We start from the raw sequence: 21,133 nt of genomic DNA, 5'->3' as shown, positions 1-21,133 counted from the left end.
CACTCCTTGAAACCACTCTTAAACAATGGCAATGGTGATAAAACAGAGTGCCCTTTTCCTATTTACTAGTCATAACTGAACAAGACCTCCACAGCTACTTGGCTTCAGCTTTATTAGTGTACAGTTATTACACTTCATCATTTCTTCAGTGGTCCATCTGTAGTTGTCATGACCATTATCACAGTTCGAAGATGATATCTGCCCATTTAAAGGATTAAAGCAGTACACAGTCAGAAAACTGCTCAGATTACAGCTGAGTTCTCTCAACACTTTCTTTAGAAACTTGTACAAAGTTCCCCCTAAGCTCCAGGCAAGCATCACCACCCTGTTGCCTTTGTCACTATAGCCACTTTATAGTCCAGGTTGTCATATGGTCCTTTTTCACCTTGTAGACTGAAGTAGTAGTTTTCCACCTCTAGCCCCTACTCCCAGGAATGGGGTGTTCCTCTGTGCTGATTGGACCCACAAGCATCCCAGCTTGGAGCATAGCCAAACCAGCTGTTTTATTCCATCGTCTAACTCAGACCCAGTGGAAGTGTTCCAAGTAAAGTATTTGGAGGGCTGAGGAGACAGCATAATGGTTATGCAAATTACTTTGAAGCCTGCGGTTCTGAGCTCCCAGGTTCAATCCCCAGATCCACCATAAACCAGAGCTAAGTGGTACTAAGAAGTATTGGATTCCTACATGGAGCTTGAGTCTTCTAAGCAAGATTGGTTCCCACACTCACCCAAGTGGTCTTGATCCCTCTCCGAGTTGTCACTTGAGAGGAGAGTCAGAGAATAGCTCTCAAGACTGCTGTTGCCAGGCAGCTATGAGGACTCTCAGAAAAACATCAAAAACTGTACAACTGGCTTGCTGTGTTTTCTGCTTCATATCCTTCTGAGTGAAGGCAAGGCCATTAGTGTCCTACTGAAAGTTTGTAAAATACTATCTAGCTTATTCCAAATGACCATGAGTGGTCATTGAAGAGCAGTAATAGCAGCAGAATGGGACTTTCATACCCTTTGTTCAGTATGTCTCAGAGTACTATGCTATAGCAAGAATGGAAAGGAATGATGAGATTGAAGCTTCATTGGGAACCAGCTTTCTCATCTGATAGCAAAAGCTTGATATTATGTGATGGAATAAATCTTTTGTGGGAAGGATCAATAAAATAGCTCACTTGGAGAGTTCACTGCTTTGTGATGTCCAAGACCCAGGTTTAAGCTTGGCCCTCACCACATTGAAGGAAGTGTCAATGCTGTAGTCTGTGTGTCTCTGCAAAAAAGCAAAACAGAAAATAAATACACTCCTGTGAGAATGGATGAAAGAGGAGACAAACTTATGCTGAAAACGACTTACAATCCAGAGTTACTACGTGATATAAAAATGAATAGATAAGGGAGTCGGGCTGTAGCGCAGTGGGTTAAGCGCAGGTGGCGCAAAGCACAAGGGCCGGCATAAGGATCCCGGTTCGAACCCCGGCTCCCCACCTGCAGGGGAGTCGCTTCACAGGCGGTGAAGCAGGTCTGCAGGTGTCTCTCTTTCTCTCCTCCTCTCTGTCTTCCCCTCCTCTCTCCATTTCTCTCTGTCCTATCCGACAACAACAATAATAACTACAACAATAAAACAACAAGGGCAACAAAAGGGAATAAATAAAATAAATATTTAAAAAAAATTTTTAAGTGAAAAAAAATAAATAAAATAAAATAAATAGATAAGTAAATCACACTCTCAGGACCAGGACCTAGCTCAGTAGGTAGAACCCACACCCTACCATGTGTAAGGCCCTGGTTTGGTTTTGTTTTTTACCTGTCACCAAATGGTCTGCCCTGGGATAGCACTAGCAGAAACCATATGGCTAGCAGAAGATTGGTGTTTCTTCTCTCTTTCAAGATAGTGAATACACTCTTTCTCTTTCCCTCTCCCTCTCCCTCTCCCTCTCCCTCTCCCTCTCCCTCTCCCTCTCCCTCTCCCTCTCCCTCTCCCTCTCTCTGCCAGAAAGACCATGAATATACACACACACACTGCTAGGAAGACCACAAATACACACACAGCACACACACACTGCAAGCAAGACCACAAATACACACACACACACAAAATCTCCCTCTCTCCCCCCACCCCACCCTACCCCTCTCTCTGAGGAAGACCACTCAGCATTATCAGGTTTCAGGAGGCAGGATGGTGGTGCATCTGATCAAACACACATATCACCAAGTGTAATGACGCAGGTTTGAGCCCCCACTCCCCACATGCAATAAGGACTCTTCAAGAGTGGTGAAGCAGACCTGCAGATATCTGTCTCTGTCTCCCCTCCCCCTCTCAATTGAGTAAAATCAAATAATAAAAAGGATCAGGGGGCCGGGCAACAGGTTAAGCGCATCTGGTGCGAAGCTCAAGGACCGGCTAAGGATCTCGGCTCCCCACCTGCAGGGGGTTTGCTTCACAAGCAGTAAAGCAGGTCTGCAGGTGTATATCATTCTTTCTCCCTCTCTGTCTTCCCCTACCCTCTAGATTTCTCTCTGTCCTATCCAACAACAGCAGCAATAATAACAACAATGATAAAAAAAAAATCCAAGGGCAGCAAAAGGGGAAAAGGTAGCCTCCAGGAGCAGTAGATTCATAGTACAGACACCAACCCCAGTGATAACCCCGGAGGAAAAAAAAAAAGTTTGATCAGTTGAAAAGAGAGATAATGACAAAAGGAATCTAAAATAACTGGCTGAAATGTTAGATTATAGAGATAGACCCAATACAAATTCCCTGTTATCTGAAAGTAGAGTGTTGCTCTGAAGTCTTTCCTGAGCTAGAGAGGAATATGGCAATGGAGCAATTACCATTGATTCTTATGAAAAGCTTTTGAGTGTTCCCAGACCCCCCCAAAAAAAAAAGTACCAAATGATAACAACACATAAAACCTAAAGTAACATACTGTAAAAGCAGGAATGCTGTGGTAAATGCACAGTCTGTGTAGTTAGTTACCCAAAGGAGCAGCCTGGCAGTGCCACTCTGACTTGGTGCCCATGCTGTCTTTATAATGGCTCGCTTGCAAAAGAAATGCTAAATGCTATTTTTGCCCTTTTTTGTAAAAGCAGAAATCCTCTTCAGATTTTTTTCAGTTAGGGAAAGCAGGAACAGTAGGCCTTCTGTATCCATGAGTTCTGCAGATACTCTGGACCCTACAAATATTGAGGGCTATTTGAACGCTGGGGGATACCCATATGTCAGTAATAGCTATCAATATAACAGCCCAAGAACTCCAGTATGAGTGCTAACCTTATCAGTCTGGGTTAAAACATGGAACCTGATGATGTGCCCTTTATAAGTAACATATCTTTGTATAAGATAAAAAAAAAGTTTAAAATGGAAAAGACATAAACAGTCAGAAGAAAGCTGATGTAGCTATGCTAATATCAATGTGGAATTTAAATCAAGAAGAATTACTATAGAAAAAGACAATTTTTAAATATAATTTTTTTAAAAGATGTATATGTAGTGGTTAGTCTAAGGAACATGGAAAATGTAAATCTACATGTAACCAGTCTTCAATTTCTATAAGACAAGCATTAACACTAAAGATAGAAAAAGAGAAATAGTTGAGTCCACAAAGTCGACTTTAACACACATCTCAATCGGTGATAGAACAACAACAAAAGTAAAAAATACTGAACTTGATAATGAACTTAACCTGAATTATTATGTAGTGCATCTGTGACAAAAATCTCATTTTTAAAAACTACATAGGACATTTACTATAGTGGTTTATAAACAAAAGTTATAAGTTAAGCCACACTGAAATATTAAGCCATACATGAGGACAGAGGAGGACCTAGTGTGTATTATGTGGAAAACTGGGAAATGTTATGCATGTATAAACTATTGTATTTTACTGCCAACTATAAACCATCAATCCTCCAATAAAGAATATATATATATATATATCCATTAGAATAATTTTGACCTGATTTTTTTGACCACTGGAACTAAACTAAGAAAAAATCAGGTTGGTAGAAAGTAGTGGTAGTTTGGTCATGGGCATTGTGAGGTAACACACACACACACACTACGAAAAGTGGTAGCGCAGCAGGTTGAGTGTACATGGCACAAAGTGCAAGGACCGACATAAGGATCCCGATTCAAGCCTCCAGCTCCCCACCTGCATGGGGGGGGGGGGTCGCTTTGCAAGCAGTGAAGCAGGCCTGCAAGTGTCTGTCTTTCTCTCTTCCCCTTGGTCTTCCCCTCCTCTCTCCATTTCTCTCTGACCTATCCAACAACAACAGCTATCATAACAATTACAACAAGGGCAACAAAATGGAAAAAATGGCCTCCATGAGCAGTGGATTCGTAGTGCAGGCACTAAACCCCAGCAGTAACCCTGGAGGCAAAAAAAAAAAAAAAAAAAAAAAAGGAAAGAAGGAAGGAAGAAAAGAAAAGGCAGGTAATTACTTATATCCTTAAAAACAAAAATCAGAAAGGAAAGAAAATTCCCAACTATTTTGGGGAGTCTGAATAACCCCTAAAATACCTTTTAATAACTTCTGAGTCATTGAAGAGAACAAACAAAATAGGAAAATACTTTAATAATAAATGTATGGCATTTGAAATCTTGTGAGATGCAGGTAATGCAATGTTTGAGCAAAGTTTGTAACCCTAAATGCATATATTGGGTTTTTGTTTAAGACTGGAAATGAATGGCCTATGTTTCTATCTCGCTGGGGCGGGGGGGTGGGGGGGCAAAAACAAACTCTACTGAGATATTTCTTGCCCACTACATGAGCAAAAATCCAGAATTTTGATAGGATACTCTTGGTGATGTCAAGAGAAAACTGGCACTGGCTTGCATGACTGGTGGAAATGTGAAATGGAGACTCTCTCTTTGGCCCAGACAGACAGCATCATGTAAGTCTTTCTCTACCCTTTCTCTCTCTCCTAGGACCACCATGTGACCAGAAAGCTTGTGAGTCCTCTTCTCTCTTTATCTCTTCCTCTTCCTCTTCCATTTCTCTCTCTCTCTCTCTCTCTCTCCCTCCCTCCCTCTCTCTTTCCCGAACATGTTTTGTTTTCAATAAAAGTTTAATTTACCTGGGGGAAAAAAAGTGAAATAGCATAGCTTCTGTAGAGAGGAAATTGACTAATATAGCAAAATCATACACTCATTTAGCCAGCTAGGCAGCAATGCTACTTTTAGGAATTTTTTTTTCCCCTAAAAATACCCTGGCACAAATAAATAACAAAAATAGCTATGGAGAAGGCCATTTGTTGTGGCCTCATTTGTAATAACATACTGGAAACCAAACAGATGTCTAGTAATGTCCAGCAATAGTAGACTGAGTGCATAAATCATCTTCTGAGAATGTTCATTGTGTATGAACATCTATACAGCAGAGACTTCAGCAGCTGTCAGTAAGAATGTCAGTAAATTTCCTTATAGTAATCTCTAGGATGTAACCACTGGAAGGAAAAACAACGGGAGCGGGCAGTAGGAAAAAAAACTCTCAAAAATAACCTTAAAAGGGAAACTCAAAGCAGGATTTGACAGAATTTGGAGTAGGGCACCAAAGTAATAACCCTGGGTTGAGGGTGAGGGTGGATGTTCGGTGGGATGGGTCACAGTCTTTTGGTGGTGGGAATGGTGTTTATGTACACTCCTATTAATTTGTAGTCATATAAATCACTAATTAATATGAGAAAAAATTCTAAAAAAAAACATTTCTTTTTTGAATTGTAAGACTGGAGAATATACATAAGGCAAAACAAAGGAATTCAAATATGACTTATTCTTTTAATGTTCCCATGGTTTTCTATAGCACAGTCAAAGGAAAGAGAATGAAAAAGTGAATTAAGCTAGGTTGACTTGGCTCTATATTGTATTTTATTGTTTTAACCGGAGCACTGCTAGTCACTGGTTTATGTTGGTATATGAGATTAAACCTGTTTCCTATGGTACTGCCTTCTCTTTTGTAAGTCACACCTACTACTTCCAAGTATTCTCCCCCACCCCCACCCCCCTTCTCTCTCTGGGTCTTGATGAAACTGGAGTTCAGATCCCTCTGGTCATCTTCCCCTAACATTTCTCCCCCTCTGAGAGTATGGACCAAAATTATTTATGGAGTACAGAACGTGCAAGGTCTGGCTTCTGTAATTGCTTCTCTGCTAGACTTGGATGTTGGCAGGTTGATCCATATTCCCATCCTGTCTCTCTCTTTCCCTAGTGGGGTAAGGCTCTGAAGAGGTGAGGGTCCAGGATGCATTGGTGTGGTTGACTGCCCTGGAGTTCAGGATTGAATCTTAAGAGCATCTGCAACTTGGAGGCCGAAAGGCAGAACAAAATCTTTGATAAGCAGGAGCCAAAAACTAGGAATAGAGAGACGGGAATAGGGAATTTAGGGGGTTGGGCGGTGGTGCACTGGGTTAAATGCACATAGTAGGAAGTGAAAAGATCAGGTTCAAGCTCCCAGCTCCTCACCTGAAGGGGGGGCGTCACTTCACAAGTGGTGAAGCAATTTTGCAGGTATCTTTCTCCCTCTCTACCTTTCCCTCTCCTCTCAGTTTCTCTGTCCTATTAAAAAAAATAAAAATGAAAAATGGCCACAGGAGCAGTGGATTCTTAGTGCAGGCACCAAGCCCTGGAAGCAAAAAAAAGGGGGGGCGGGGGAATTCACGGTTAAAAGAATCTAGGAAGTCTAATATAGCTATGTTCCTAGGGGCCCATGACTTTAGTGATTTTTGCTGGGGCTTCATAGTTAACATGAAGGTAGTCTAAAAATACTGTCTGGGAATATGGTGTCAGAGTTAAGAACAGGACTAGAGGGAGTCAGGTGGTAGCGCAGCAGGTTAAGTGCATGTGGCACTAAGCGCAAGGACAGACTAAGGATCCTGGTTCAAGCCCCCGGCTCCCTACCTGCAGGGGAGTCACTTCATAGGCGGTGAAGCAGGTCTGCAGGTGTCTTTCTCTCCCCCTCTCTGTCTTCCCCTCTCTCCATTTTTGTCTGTCCTATCCAACAATGACGACATCAGTTACAACAATAATAAAAAACAAGGGCAACAAAAGGGAAAATAAATAAATATTTTTAAAAAATTTTTTTAAATAACAGGACTAGAAAGTTGGATCAGGGTAGAAAGTAGCTCCCAAACTTGAAGAAAATATAGAAATACAATTAGCTATATACGCAGTCAGTCTAATCCAGAGTCCATATCTGTTCATATTTAGCATGGGACCCTGCATAACCTCCGAGTCTCTGTCAGTCTGTGTTTGCAGTCCATGGTCACTGCTGTGAACATTCCAGGCTGCACTCATTTCAGGACCAGTTTTCCTTGACTGGTAGAGTAGGATGACCCAGCCTCCCTTTGGAAAGTGGGGCAGACCTTACCATTGTTAGTTGATAGTGAAGATACGGTCTTGAAGAAGCCCACAGGAGGGCTTATAATGACATTCCTGATGGAAGTGACTAGTGATGGTGGAGAAAAGAATCTACTAGAGGTCTAGGCCCACACTATCTATGTGGGAATTTAAGGATCCCCTGACTGGGACCCCAGGTGAAAACATTGAAAATTTAACTGGTAAAATTTTTTTTAATCTTTATTTGTTGGATAGAGACACTCAGAAATTGAGACAGAAGGGGGTGATAGGGAGAGAGACAGAGAGACACCTGCAACATTGCTTTGCCATTTGTGAAGCTTTCCCCCTGTAGGTGGGGACCGGGGGCTCGAACCTGGGTCCTTGCACACTGTAATGTGTGCACTCAACCAGGTGCACCACCATCTGGCCCCTTTAACTGGTAAAATTAAATGATGTCTGGAACTTGCTTCAGATTAACACAACTGAAGAGTTAGGTGAAATAGGATGGTCCATGAGCTGTTAACTGTGGAAACTGGATGATGAACACATGAAAGTACATTATGCTGTTTCCTTTATTTCTGTATGTATTTGAATTTTTTGTCATTATATAACAAAAGATGTGATCTCATGGTAAGTAAATAGCATATCATATAAACAAGTAAAGTTTTAAAAAAAAACATCTTAAACTAAAAATATGAATCTCAGAGGGTTAGATAAATGTAACACTAATAGCAAATGATTCTCCTGCTTTGTAGAGCAAAAATAACCTGGAATATTATAGACACAAGGAGATGAGTGAAGCAGCAAGATGCAGGGAGCACATAAAGGCTAAATAAAAAGAAATCCAAGGGGATTCGGGCAATAACGCAGTGGGTTAAGCGCATGTGGCGCAAAGCGCAAGGACTGGTGTAAGGATCCCGGTTCGAGTCCCTGGCTCCCCACCTGTAGGGGAGTCGCTTCATAGGTGATGAAGCAAGTCTTCAGGTGTCTGTCTTTCTCTCCCCCTCTTTGTCTTCCCATTTCTCTCTTTCCTGTCCAACAACGATGACATCAAGAACAACAATTAAAACTACAACAACAAGGGCAATAAAAGGGAAAATAAATAAATATTAAAAAAACTTAAAAAAAAAAAAGAAAGGAAGAAAGGAATCCAAAATAGTACCGCATCTGAGAGATCTGAGAAGCCTACTGCTAAGGCTCAGTAACTCCATACTGTGGGGAGGTTGATTCTTAGGCACTCATGGGATTGTAACCACTAAATTCACTCCAACAGAACAGGATAGATGTGTGTGTTTGCTTGTTTCTGGAAAAGGGTGTTTTTCTACTTCAACATTAAGAAATTAAAGTTATATCAGAAAATAAAACTGTCATACTTCATTAGAAAATTTTGTGAAACCAAACCATGAACAAATTCTTTAATACTCGAATGATTCTGACCACTTCCCCCTCCCCATTTTTTAATTTGCGATTAATAGTGGGTTATAAGAGTGTGAGATTACAGAGTATAGTTCCACACCCCCCAACCATCAGTGTCCCCACCTCCCAGAGATAACCATCATAGCTCTCACAATGTCTTAGAAACTGTTTTTTTTTTTCAGATTCATGTGTATCAGTTCTCTAGACTCCACATGAGTGAAACCACCCAGTGATTGTCTTTTCATCTGTTATTTCACTGAGCATAATAATCTCCAGTTCCACCCATTTTATCCCAAAAGACAAAATCATCTTTTTTGGATTGCAGAGTAGTATTCCAGGGAGCATATATCCCAGAACTCCTTTAGCCACTCATTTATCGATGAGCATTCCGGCTGCTTCCACTCTTGGCTTTTGTGAGTAACATAGTTGCATGTGTCTCTTCCAATTAGTGTTTATGTGTCTCACCATAATTATGAAATTTGTGTTTAATACATTATATATAGTAAGAAGTAAAGACCGATATCTTGGGCAGAGGTAGATAGCATAATGGTTATACAGAGAGACTCTCATGCCTGAGGCTCCAGAGTTCCAGGTTCAATCCCCTACACTGCCATAAACCAGAGCTGAGCTGTGCTCTGGTAAAAAATAAATACAGATATCTTAAAAAACATCTGTTTGGGAGTCGGGCAGTAACACAGTGGGTTAAGCGCAGGTGGTGTAAAGCGCAACAACCAGCGCAAGGATCCTGGTTCCAGCCCCTAGCTCCCCACCAGCAGAGGAGTTACTTCACAAGTAGTGAAGCAGGTCTACAGGTATCTGTCTTTCCCTCCCTATCTCTGTCTTCCCCTCCTCTCTGCATTTCTGTCTGTCCTACCCAACAATGATGACATCAAGAACAACAACAATAATAACTACAACAATAAAACAAGGGCAACAAAAGGGAATAAATAAATATTTTTAAAGCATCTGTTTAAGTCAGACTACTATCAGGAATACAGAAACAATATTAGCTATTTCAGTAAAGAAAATTAAATTTTGTAAATTGATTACACTGTGGAAGACTGAAAAAGGTACACTGAGATAAAGCAGAAATGCCAGCTGTAAGGAAGGTCACCACTCCAAAGATGGATAAAGACAAGTGGTGGTCCAGGAGGTGGTACAGTGGATAAAGCACTAGACTCTCAAGCATGAGGTCCTGAGTTCAATTCCCAGCAGCACATGTACCAGAGTGATGTCTGGTTCTTTCACTCTCCCCCATCCCTCTCATTAATAAATAAATAAAATGTTTTTAGAAAAAAAAAAAAAAGACAAGTGACAGGCTTTTTCACGTTAGACATTCACAGGGGAACTGGAGTGCATTATAAGGGGTACAGCCTAGCTTCCAAGGGGTACAGTTAGGATATCTCTGAGAATGTGGATGGGAGCTGGAGATTGGAGTGTTGCCAAAGCAAAGTGCTATTGCCGGAGTGGCACTAACAGAATCAACATGCAAACGGTAAGAGAAAGGACCCTTCTCCTTCTTACCTGTGAGTCTTATAGTGAACACAGTCAGAGAACCTCAAAGAACCAAACTGCCTTGGAGAAATCTATTCTGGCAAGTCTGGGTATCACAAGTTCCAAAATGCAACAAAGATTGTGTCAAAAAAAAAAAAAAAAAAAAACTCTGACTCAAATAATTACCCAAAAGGGGGAAATGGCTGAAATAGCAGTCTGTTTCTTAACGGTTGTCAAAGCCAGATGACAGTTTTGAGAAGGTACCAGACTCGCTAGATGTTACTGTTATCTTCCAAAAAGAGAAGGTTTTTGAAAACATTGAAAGATAAAGAATGAAAAGTTTTTCATCATTGTTTTGCCTGAAAGAGCCCCACCCATCCCATTGATGTATCTTCTTTCTACCTCAAGACCCGCCCTGCCTGCAGGGTAACATTAATCCCACCAGTTAAAACCCTCGCAACAGTTGTTAAGGAAGCTTCCACCTTCCCAGCCTGCTTTTGCCTTTCTCCACCCCCATTCCTAGCTATTTCCGTTTCTGACTTGCCACTTCTGGTTTTCTCCTATAAAAAGCAGTGGCTCTCTGATCAATAGATCCTTTTGCATTACCACGCTTCCACGAGTTCCTGAGTCATCTATCTCCTGCGACGCTGAGTGAGCCTAGGCTGAGTCCGGTGGAGTTCTCTCCAACCCAGAGAGCACGCGCCTGGGGAAGAAGAACCCCCATGCTAGCCTGGCAAAAGGAAGTAGATATATTCATTGCCTAGAAAAAAGAAACATTTTGAAACAAAAATGTAATAGAAGCAGAGAGAATGTGTAGTAGTAAAAGGTCTAATTCATCTGAAAGATACACAAATTCTGAAAGTATACATGAACAATAAGATCTCAGAATATACAAAGCAAAGAAATGATTCATCTCTGGAAGAATCTGACAGAAATTTCCACTCCTGAGAAGGTAGTTTATGTCTGGACCTGTGTTCATGAATTTTATTGGTCTGTAGTTTTCTTATAATCTTTGTCTACTTTTCAGCATCAAGATGACTTAGGTAGTGTGTGTGTATTTGTGGGGTTTTTTTTTTTCCACTTTATTTTTCTGGAAGAGTTAGTAGAAGTGTGTGTGTGTGTGTGTGTGTGTGTGTGTTTTAATGAATGCTTAGGGGCAGGGAGGTAGTTAACCTAGTAAAGCATCCACTTTGCCATACATAAGGACCTGGGCTCAAGCCCCCCAACCACAAGGGAACACCTATGTAGTAGAAGCGAGAGCGGTTGGACTAGTGTATCTCCTCTTTGCCTCTCCCTCTTTTTCTGTCACCCTCCATCTGGAAAAAAAAATGTGTCCCTATTTTATAACCTAGACTGTGGTCTGTCTTAGAAGATATTTCCTCAGTGTTAGAACGTCTTGCTATTGTTTGTTAGGGTAGTCTAGAAATAGTTAAGTCAAATTGGTTGATAACAGTGTTCATGTCTTTGTTTGAAACAACTAGTAAAATAATACTCTGGCAAAATTAAACAAGGGAAAAATACAAATAATATATTGGGAGGATAAAAAGATAAAACTATGGCTATATCAAAATAAAGAGACCAAAAGGGATATAGTAAATACCGTTATCTCAATTCATTTGAAGTAGACAAACTTCTGGGGGGGGGAATAGTTTACCCAAACTACTTAAGGTCCTGCACATTTGAAATAAATTAAGGCATCAGGTTAAAAATAAAGTCTCAGAAATAATATAGCAAAGTCTATTGCTACTACAAATGAATTCTAAACAGTCTCTTCCAGACAATAGAAAAGGAATGATTTCTCAGGTTTAATTACTGAGACTGGTATAGCCTTGAGAAAAACCCAAGAAAATAGCATAGTAAGAATTCAAAAACCAAGGACAGGGTGGCAGCACACCTGGTTAAGCTCATACATCACCACTTGCAAGAACCCAATTCAAGCCCCTCCTCCTCACCTGCAGAGAGGAAGCTTTATGAGTGGTGAGTTGTCTGTCTTTCTCTTTCCTTTTTTATCCTCCCTTCCCTCTCATTTTTTTCTCTGTCCTAGAAAAAAAATAGAAGAAAAATGTAGGTTAATTTCGCTTGTGAACATAGGCATCAAAACCGTAAGCAAAACAGTAATCGACCTACTTCCACAGCGTTTTTTTCCCCTTTTAATAAAGAACCAGTCGGGCGGTAGCATAGTGGGTTAAGCACAGGTGGCACAAAGCACAAGGACCAGTGTGAGGATCCTGGTTCAAGCCCCCGACTCCCCACCTACAGGGGAGTCGCTTCACAGGCGGTGAAGCAGGTCTGCAGGTGTCTGTCTTTCTCTCCCCATCTCTGTCTTCCCCTCCTCTCTGCATTTCTCTATCCTATCCAAAAATGACAACAACAATAAAACAACAAAAGGGAATAAATAAAAATTAAATTAAGTGCACGTGGTGCAAAGCACAAGGACCCGTGTAAGGATCCCGGTTGGAGCCCTTGGCTTCCCACCTATAGGGGAGTCGCTTCACAGGTGGTGAAGCAGGTCTGCAGGTGCCGATCTTTCTTTCCCCCTCTGTCTTCCCCTCCTCTCCCCATTTCTCTCTGTCCTATCCAACAACGAATGACATCAACAACAGCAATAATAAGCCCAACAAGGCTACAACAACAAGGGCAACAAAAGGGAAAAAGAAGAATAAAAAAATAAAAGGTATTTTAAAAAATAAGTATTAAAATTAAACAAAAGAACCACCTTGGCCAAGTTGGGTTTATTCCAGACTCACAAAAATGGTCAAATGATAATAAAATCTAAATTTCATCCACTAAATTAAAGGGGGAAAATTATGAAATCATTTTGGTAAATTATATTTGACAAAACGTTATACCTCATGAATATAAAACTGATGCAAATTAAAGATAGGTAAGAACTTTCTTAGTCTGGTGGAAAGAACACAGCATGTACATCAAAGACTTTTTTTTTTTTTTGGCCTCACTGGCGCACATTGCCTCCACTACAAATTCACTGCTCTTGGAGGCCATTTTTCCCATTTTCGCTGCCATTGTTGTTATTGCTATTGTTGTCCTAGCTGTTGTTGTTGGATAGGATAGAGAAATCGAGAGAGGCGGGAAAGACAGACACCTGCAGACCTGTTTCACCACTTCTGAAGTGATCTTTCTGCAGATGGGGAACCGGGGCTCAAACCGGGATCCTTATGCAGGTCCTTGCACTTCACACCATGTGTGCTTAACCCGCTGCACTACTGCCCAGCCCCCCATCAAAGATTTTCTTAACAAGATCAGAAAAAAGAATGCCCACCACCACCACCATTCCTTTTCAACCTTTTTATGAACAATCCTAGCAAGTATAGTAAATTAAAAATAAATTTATTTGGGGGGCGGGGCAAGTGGTGGCACACTCAGTTAAGTGCACGAGGACCTGGGTACAAGCCCCTGGTCCCCACCTGTGGGAGGAAAGCTTTGCAAGTGGTGAAGCAGTGCTGCAGGTGACTCTCCTTCTCTATCTCTGTCTTCCTCCTTCCCTCGTGATTTATCTGTCTTTTCAATAAATAAATAATTCATAAGTATGAAGGAAAAAGCATATGCTGTTTAGAGTCATCAGCCTTAACTGATCATTCCTTTGTAGAACCAGACATCCTGGGTCCTTTCCAGCATGGCAGCTCTGTACTGGAGAGTAAAAGGCCAAGGGAAGAAGGCAATTGACTGCCTACGCCAGGCCCTCCACTATGCTCCACACCAGATGAAGGTGAGTGGGACTCAGAAGGTGTGAATTTCTGTCCCTGGATCTATTCCTTTGCCCACTGCTTTATTCTAAGGTTTCAAGTATCTTTCCTCATACTAAACCAGTAAAAATGTGGCAAAAGACTAGGAAGAGGCAGAACCCCTAAACTACTTTACCTAATACCCCTTCTCTGTATTCAGAGCCTCCCTCCCGACACAGTAAATTCACTGACCTATGTGGGCCACCGCCCTGGAAGTCCAGCGTAGCTCCCAGGCCTGGGATTCCTACTCTACTTGTTTTGCATATATACTTGATTTCAGCTTGATTCTGGATGTGTAAACAAAGGCAAATTTCTATTTCTTCACAGATACTGGCTTGTGGCTGGTCTTTGTCTGACTTTGCCATTTTTCCATGCATATAAAAAAGCCCAACTAGCCCTATCTATCACATTATCAGTTGTTCTCAAAAAGCCAGTTGTTGTTACGGTGTCTGGGAATGTGCAACTTTATTTGATAATGTGCAGGTTTTTTTTTTTCATTTCTTTATTGAGGGAACTCATGTTTTACAGTCTACAGTAAATACCATAGTTTGTACATGCATAGCATTTCTCAGTTTTCCACACAGCAACACAACCCCCACTAGGTCCTCTGCCATCCTGTTCCAGGACCTGAGCTCTTCTCCCACCACCACCACCCCAGAGTCTTTTACTTTGGTGCAATACACCACTGAATGTACAATTTTTAATGGTATTTCGGTATGCATGTTGCTGAAGTCTACATTAGTTTCCAGATCTTAAATTTCCTAGAAACGTAGTTGTCTTCTTGGCTCACAAAGGACATTGTGCTTACTGCTGAGAAGAGTTTTCCTACTGGGTGTTGCTGAGTTCTAAAGGCAGTTCTTCCTCTTAATTCAGCCTCTGACCTCAAATAATGACATACATTCTCCATGTGTCTCCAGGTAGAACAAAGATGGGCCCTTTTTGTTGCTTCTTTTCTGTCTCCTGTGAAAGGTGATACAGATAGCATCTGCTCAGATAACATTTAAAGGATCAAAAATGTGTGCTGCCAGTAATAACTGCTATTTATTCAACCCTTGTTTAACTTGTGCTCTGTATTGCTAACAGATAGGGAAGGGTCAAGACTCTAGATCATTAGGGAAAGATAGAAACAGGCTGGGGGCATGGATCAATCTGCCAGCACCCGTGTCCAGCAAAGAAGCAACTGCAGAAGCCAGAACTCCCACCTTCAGTACCCCATAATGATACTGGGTCCATACTCCCAGAAGGATAAAGAATAGGAAAGCTTCCAATGGAAGGAATGGAATGTGGAACTCTGGTGGTGGGAATTGTGTGGAACTATACCCATCTTATCCTATGTTTTTTTTAAGATCATTATTAAATTAAAAGAAAATCTGGGAGTCTGGCGGTAGCACAGCGGGTTAAGCAGACGTGGTGCAAAGCGCAAAGACCAGCATAAGGATCGTAGTTCGAGCACCTGGCTCCCCACCTGCAGGGGAGTCGCTTCACAGGCGGTGAAGCAGGTCTGCAGGTGTCTATCTTTCTCTCTCCCTCTATGTCTTCCCCTCCTCTCTCCATTTCTCTCTGTCCTATCCAACAGCAACAACATCAATATTAACTACAACAATAAAACAACAAGGGCAACAAAAGGGAATAAATAAATAAATATATTTTAAATGCCCTTGCCATAAAAATAAAAAAAAAATCCACAGTGGATAAGGCATTGGATTCTCAAGCATGAGGTCCTGAGTTCAATCCCTGGCAACACATGTACCAGAGTGATGTCTGGTTCTTTCTCTTTCCTATCATTTCTCATGAATAAATAAAATCTTTTTAAAAAAATCTTTCTGTCAACAGCCAGGTAGTAAGAAATGCACGCTTCGTAGGCCAAGCTGTCTCCGTGCTGCCATCGTAGCATGGAAATATCCTAGAAATATATAAAGGAATATGTTGTGTTCCAATAAAGTGATAGAGAAACAGGCAGTCAACTAGATCTGGCTGATAGGTCAGAGGCTCCCGACTCCTGCTTCTGATGAGGCCGTTGTACTTAGAGAATTTGCTTTGGGATTCAAATGACTCAGTGGTCATTCCTCTACTGCCAGTCTGCAAAGAGATGAGGAAGTTGCACCAGGATGTAAACCAATAGTCTCAATCAGCACTGTTTGCTCAACTGACATTGTGTGTGTGTGGGGGGGGGGGGGGGGTTGAGGCAAGATTTTCTCAGTAAAAGAAGCTGACACACCAGTTTATATTTCTGGGGCAGGTTCCTGAGTTGTCAGGTCGCAATGGAAGCTAGCAGACTAGCACGTTGAGATGCACTACGTTGTCACCAGGAAACACCAACTGCATTCATTACTTCTTATCACAAAAAGCAAAAAGGAGACCCCAAAGGCAGTATTCTTCCTGTCTCACTCTTCTCACTCTTCTCCCTCCTCTCCCAGGACGTGCCCTTGATTAGCCTGGCCAACATCTTGCACAACGCCAAGCTCTGGAACGACGCCGTCATAGTAGCCACTATGGCCGTGGAGATTGCGCCACACTTTGCCGTGAACCACTTCACTCTGGGCAACGTCTATGTGGCGATGGTGAGGCTGGCATGGGAGCAGAGGATACCTTCTCTACCACTATCCTTTGATTTCATTTTTTTTTCTCAACTCAGTTTTTTATTTTTATTTACTTGTGACTAACACACCCACCACCAAAGTTCTGTACTTCCACCCTCCCAGTGATAACCACCATAGTTCTCACAGACTGCTAGAGATAGCTTGTTTACTTTTGGTTTTTTGTTCTTGTTGGCTTTGTTTTATTGCAAGTCCGTGTGTTTCACTTCTCTAGTTTCCACATGTTAGAGGAAACATCCAATAGATTTATCCCTCCCCCCCTTTTTTACTAGAGCGATGCACAGATTTGGTTTATGGTGGTGCAGGGGATTGAACCTGGGACGTCAGCATGGCAATCTTTTTTGCATAAGCATTATGCTATCTCCCCTGCCCTCATCTTTTTAAACTCTTATCAGTCTTTCAGTTTCCTTTAAGTTCTTTGTCTGGAATTGCTAGCTCCACCAAAGATAGATTTGTGTTTTATGGATAAGATATATTTATTTATTTATTTATTTATTTATTTATTTCCCCTTTTGTTGCCATTGTTTTTTATTGTTGCTGTAGTTATTATTGTTGTTATTTATGTCATCGTTGTTGGATAGGACAGAGAGAAATGGTGAGAGGAGGGGAAGATAGAGAGGGGGAAAGAAAGACAGACACCTGCAGACCTGCTTCACTGCTTGTGAAACGACTCCCCTGCAGGTGGGGAGCCTGGGTCTCGAACCTGGATCCTTACGCTGGTCCTTGTGCTTCGCGTCATGTGCGCTTAACCCGCTGCACTACCACCTGACTCCCAAGATATATATGTTTTTAACAGTACATGAAATTCATCTAAATACTTGCAGCTGTGTATAGCCTTGCCGTGAGTGAGTCCGATTTACCTGTGATTTTTCTGGAGATATCACCTGTTCCAGAAAAACCCTACCTAATACTTCCACGTGGACTTAACACATATTTCTGCCTTCTTACTTCCATGTTGGCCTAGGAAGCTATCGTAGCTCTCAATGGTCTGTACCTATTTCTCTTATCATACTTCCATTTTATTTTATAATCTTTTGTATGCCCCCCCCCTTCTAGATGGTAAGTTCTGGGGCAGGGGCAGGGGTGGACTCCTCTATAATGTTTCAGTCTCAGTACTGGTACATAGTAGGTGCTTACCAGATGTTTATAGTGACGAAATGTCCCTAGTTTCATGGGCTACAACAGAAAATAGCAAAGCAGAATCCAAAAACCCTTACTCTGATGCAGAGTGAGGACCAATTTCAGAACTTAAAAATCCCAAGAGTACTGGAGGGGCAGGGCAGTGGCGCAGACAGTTAAGCTCACTCATCACCACGCAGAAGGATCCAGGTTCAAACCCCCGCTTCCCACCTGTAGGGGGTTGCTTCACAAGCAGTCTCTCTCCCTCTCTCCTGCCCCTCCCCCTCAGCCTCTCTCTGTCCTGCCAAATAAAATCGATAGAATGCAAAAATGGCAAAAAGAAAGAAGGAGAGAGAGAGAGAGAAAGAGGAAGGGAGGAAGGAAGGAAGGGAGGAAGGAAGGGAGAGAGAAAGAGAATCCCAAGAGTGCCCCCAAAGCTTTCCTAGCTGGATTTCACAGGAGAATCATGCCACTCACTTTTATCTGAAGCTGGGTGACCCACATAGGGGGTTTTCACAATAAAGGTTAATAGAATGAGCAGCCTCAGGCTATAAGTTTTATGTGTCATCCTTGACTTCAAAGGTATAATGTGGCCAGGTAGGTATTGCTGAATGTACAGCTTTCCCTCTCCACTGCTTAGAATTGAAGGGTCTATTTTTGTCCTCAGCAAATGTGAAACTTGCTGCTTTGAGTGCACGATTATGCCTCGCATTTAGCTAAGAGGGATCATTTAGCCAATTGTTTGGGGGTTTTTTCCTTGAAAGTATTAGTCTAAATAAAGATTAATGCCTTCAACATGGCATTAATTAAGCCATTAAGCCATTTTCATATTTTTTTCATGCTAAGGAGAATTAAAAAAAAAAAGACTTTCAGAATTTACAAGTCTACTTAAGACACCTTTTTTCCTCCATCTCTCCAGATACAGTAGACAAACCATGCAGATACACGGTGAATATCTGCCGGGCTTAGTTCTAGAGGTTCCTGTGAGGAACAAATGAGAAAATTTCATAAAGCCCCTAGCACAGGTGCCCTGCACAGACTCAGAAACATTGACTTGTTGGGTCAAACACTTGTCAAGTTGATCTCCCCTTCTTCTTTGGTTCTTGAGCCATTTTCTTTGTGATTTTATACCTTGTGGATAGAGGCAGTTGTTTCTTCTTGGACCTCAGAGTCTTAAGATTCAAATCCTTTGAAAATGCTGCAGGGTTGATTGTCAATAACAATAAAATGCTTCCTAAGGAAAGGAAAGAGAAAAGAAAAGAAAAGAAAGAAAATCAGTCACGATATAGACACAGTGTGGTGATCCTACTCTCCTCACATCCGGTCCCTTTGTTCCTCACAGGAAGAATTTGAAAAAGCACTGGTGTGGTATGAATCAACACTGAAGCTGCAGCCTGAGTTTGTCCCGGCCAAGAACCGAATCCAGACCATCCAGTGTCATTTAATGCTAAAGAAGGCCAGGCGTTCTCCTTAGCGGACTCTCACTCCCCTTCCCACCCCTCCCCTCTCCCCTCCCCTCCCCTTCTCCTCCCCCTTTTCCTTTTCCCTCCCCCCATCACTTTCTCTCTTCTCATGCTCTTTAAAAAAATGAATAAGAAAACCAATCATTGTCAGTATCTATTTTCAATGATGTGTGTGAAAATAACAGTAAGACTTGCTAACAGGACTTTTTACATACATGGAAACTGGTTTGGGTTTTGTTTTTTTAAGTTCCTTCTCTCCCTCACCCACCCATCCACCTCGCCCCACCCCCACTCACCCACCTCCAGCAAAACCTCAGAAACACGAATTTCTTAAAAGGAGAATGCAACTTACAAATATGTAAATACTGAGCCAGGACATTTCTGGAACTATGCTCCGTCTCCAAAACCTCAATGCCTGTAGGCCTTGTCTCAGTGGTCCAGACAGCTTCTTCCTCCTCTTTAGTGGAGGATGAAACCGCACTGCACATTCTCTGCTTCCTGTTGTAGCCTCTGTTGTCAGTGGAAATGCAAAAGCCCATCTGGTGCCAATCAGTGAGAAGCAATGTTCTGCGCTCTCTCCATTAGATCTCCATGCTGTCTCCAGTCTTATCCAGACCATGCTGCTATGTTACAAAACTCTCAGAGGTAGTCTGCAGGGGGAGGAAGGGGAAACATGCCTTTAAAAAACAACTATTTGCAACAGAAAAAAATATAAAAAAACCACCTCTTAGGATCACCTGACCTATGTAATGTTATTTATGTTGGGGAGGGAGGGGGGCTGAGAAGGGGAAATCAGCAGTGTATGACATCTATATCATTTGTACTTTAATTACAAACCACAAGGAAACCAATGCGTTGAAATCCTATATAACAGGTTTATATATATATAAACTGTATATTTGAAGCCCTCTACAGACTGAGTCTATGTTTTGCTAATTCTTTGTTCGCTGTGTCACCCATCTTGGAAGAAGGCGTGCGAGTCAGCTCCCTCTCGCCCAGGCCTTCAGACTTAGTCCTCAGGGGAGAGTGATGAGCCAAGGTGGGATGTCTCCTTACAATGCTTTTACCTCTGGTCCCAGAAGAAGCAGAAACTCCCGACATTTTGGAATCTTCAAGGGCACATACTGAAAACAAAAATAAAAGCTGTCTATGAGCAAAATAATTCTGCGGTGTGTTTTTGTTTTTTTCTCTAGAACCAGCCTAGTAGGGACAGCTCTGAAGTAAAACCCTTCTCTCTGAGTCTGATCCTCGAGGCCAAGTCATTCATAGGTTGTCGTTGTCTTTCTTTTCGCCGTAGCAAGGTCAGGGGAAAAACAACCCATTGCTAGGTTTTCTGGCTGCTGAACTTACTGGCATGACACATTTGACTGGGAAGGAGGCGCACTTAACAGGTGTTTGGAGTTTGACCTTTGATCTTCCAAAAGGAGGCATTATCTAAGCTACAAAGTCACATCTCGTAAGGTGAGCACTGATTCTAAAGTAATGGCAAAGCCTTGTGGAGAACTATGGTGCGAGTCATTCAATATAAAACTCACTGTTCTCTGGCCAGGCAGTTATCAGGTAGAGTACAATACATAAGGACCCAGGCTCAAGTCCCCAGTTCACACATTCAGGGAGGGAAGCTTTATGAGTGGTGGAGCAGTGCTGCAGGTGCCTGTCACTTTCTCTCCCAAACCCCCACTCTCTTGTCAAAAGAAAAAGAAAATGACCACTGGGAGCAATTGGAACCTTTATATAGGCACTGAGCCCCAACAATAACCCTGGTGGTAAAATGGAAAAAATAGCCAAAACCCTCACTATCCCCTTTGAGACAGAACTCCACTGAAGACAGAACTTGCTGTCCTAGAACATCTCAAATACTGGATTACTGAACTTGGAATATTTGGTTCCAGCACAGATGATGATATAATTTCTTAGAAGCAGGGAAATAGCTATAACTGCAAATGTCTGTTCTTTATACAGCTAGCATCCAACGCATT

The 21,133-nt window shown here is 41.9% G+C and overlaps 1 protein-coding gene across 4 annotated transcripts in view; it reads left to right on the top strand.

The window, feature by feature from the left end:
* TTC17 (tetratricopeptide repeat domain 17) overlaps positions 1–20,316 on the top strand; it is a 125,628-nt gene extending 105,312 nt beyond the window's left edge. For 3 of the 4 annotated variants that reach the window (XM_060176572.1, XM_060176571.1, XM_007537790.3), the window contains 3 exons: positions 13,840–13,959; positions 16,393–16,536; positions 19,034–20,316. In XM_060176572.1, the coding sequence (XP_060032555.1) occupies positions 13,840–13,959; positions 16,393–16,536; positions 19,034–19,165 (396 nt within the window). In that variant the 3' untranslated portion in view covers positions 19,166–20,316. The remainder of the gene's footprint in view (positions 1–13,839; positions 13,960–16,392; positions 16,537–19,033) is intronic. The other variant, XM_016194637.2, reaches the window with a different exon arrangement.
* Positions 20,317–21,133: the final 817 nt, after the last annotated feature.

The sequence above is a fragment of the Erinaceus europaeus genome, chromosome 17, assembly GCF_950295315.1.
Source record: "Erinaceus europaeus chromosome 17, mEriEur2.1, whole genome shotgun sequence".
Lineage (NCBI taxonomy): Eukaryota > Metazoa > Chordata > Mammalia > Eulipotyphla > Erinaceidae > Erinaceus > Erinaceus europaeus.
Note: the sequence above shows the minus strand (reverse complement) of the source record. Positions and strands in the feature narration are given on the sequence as shown.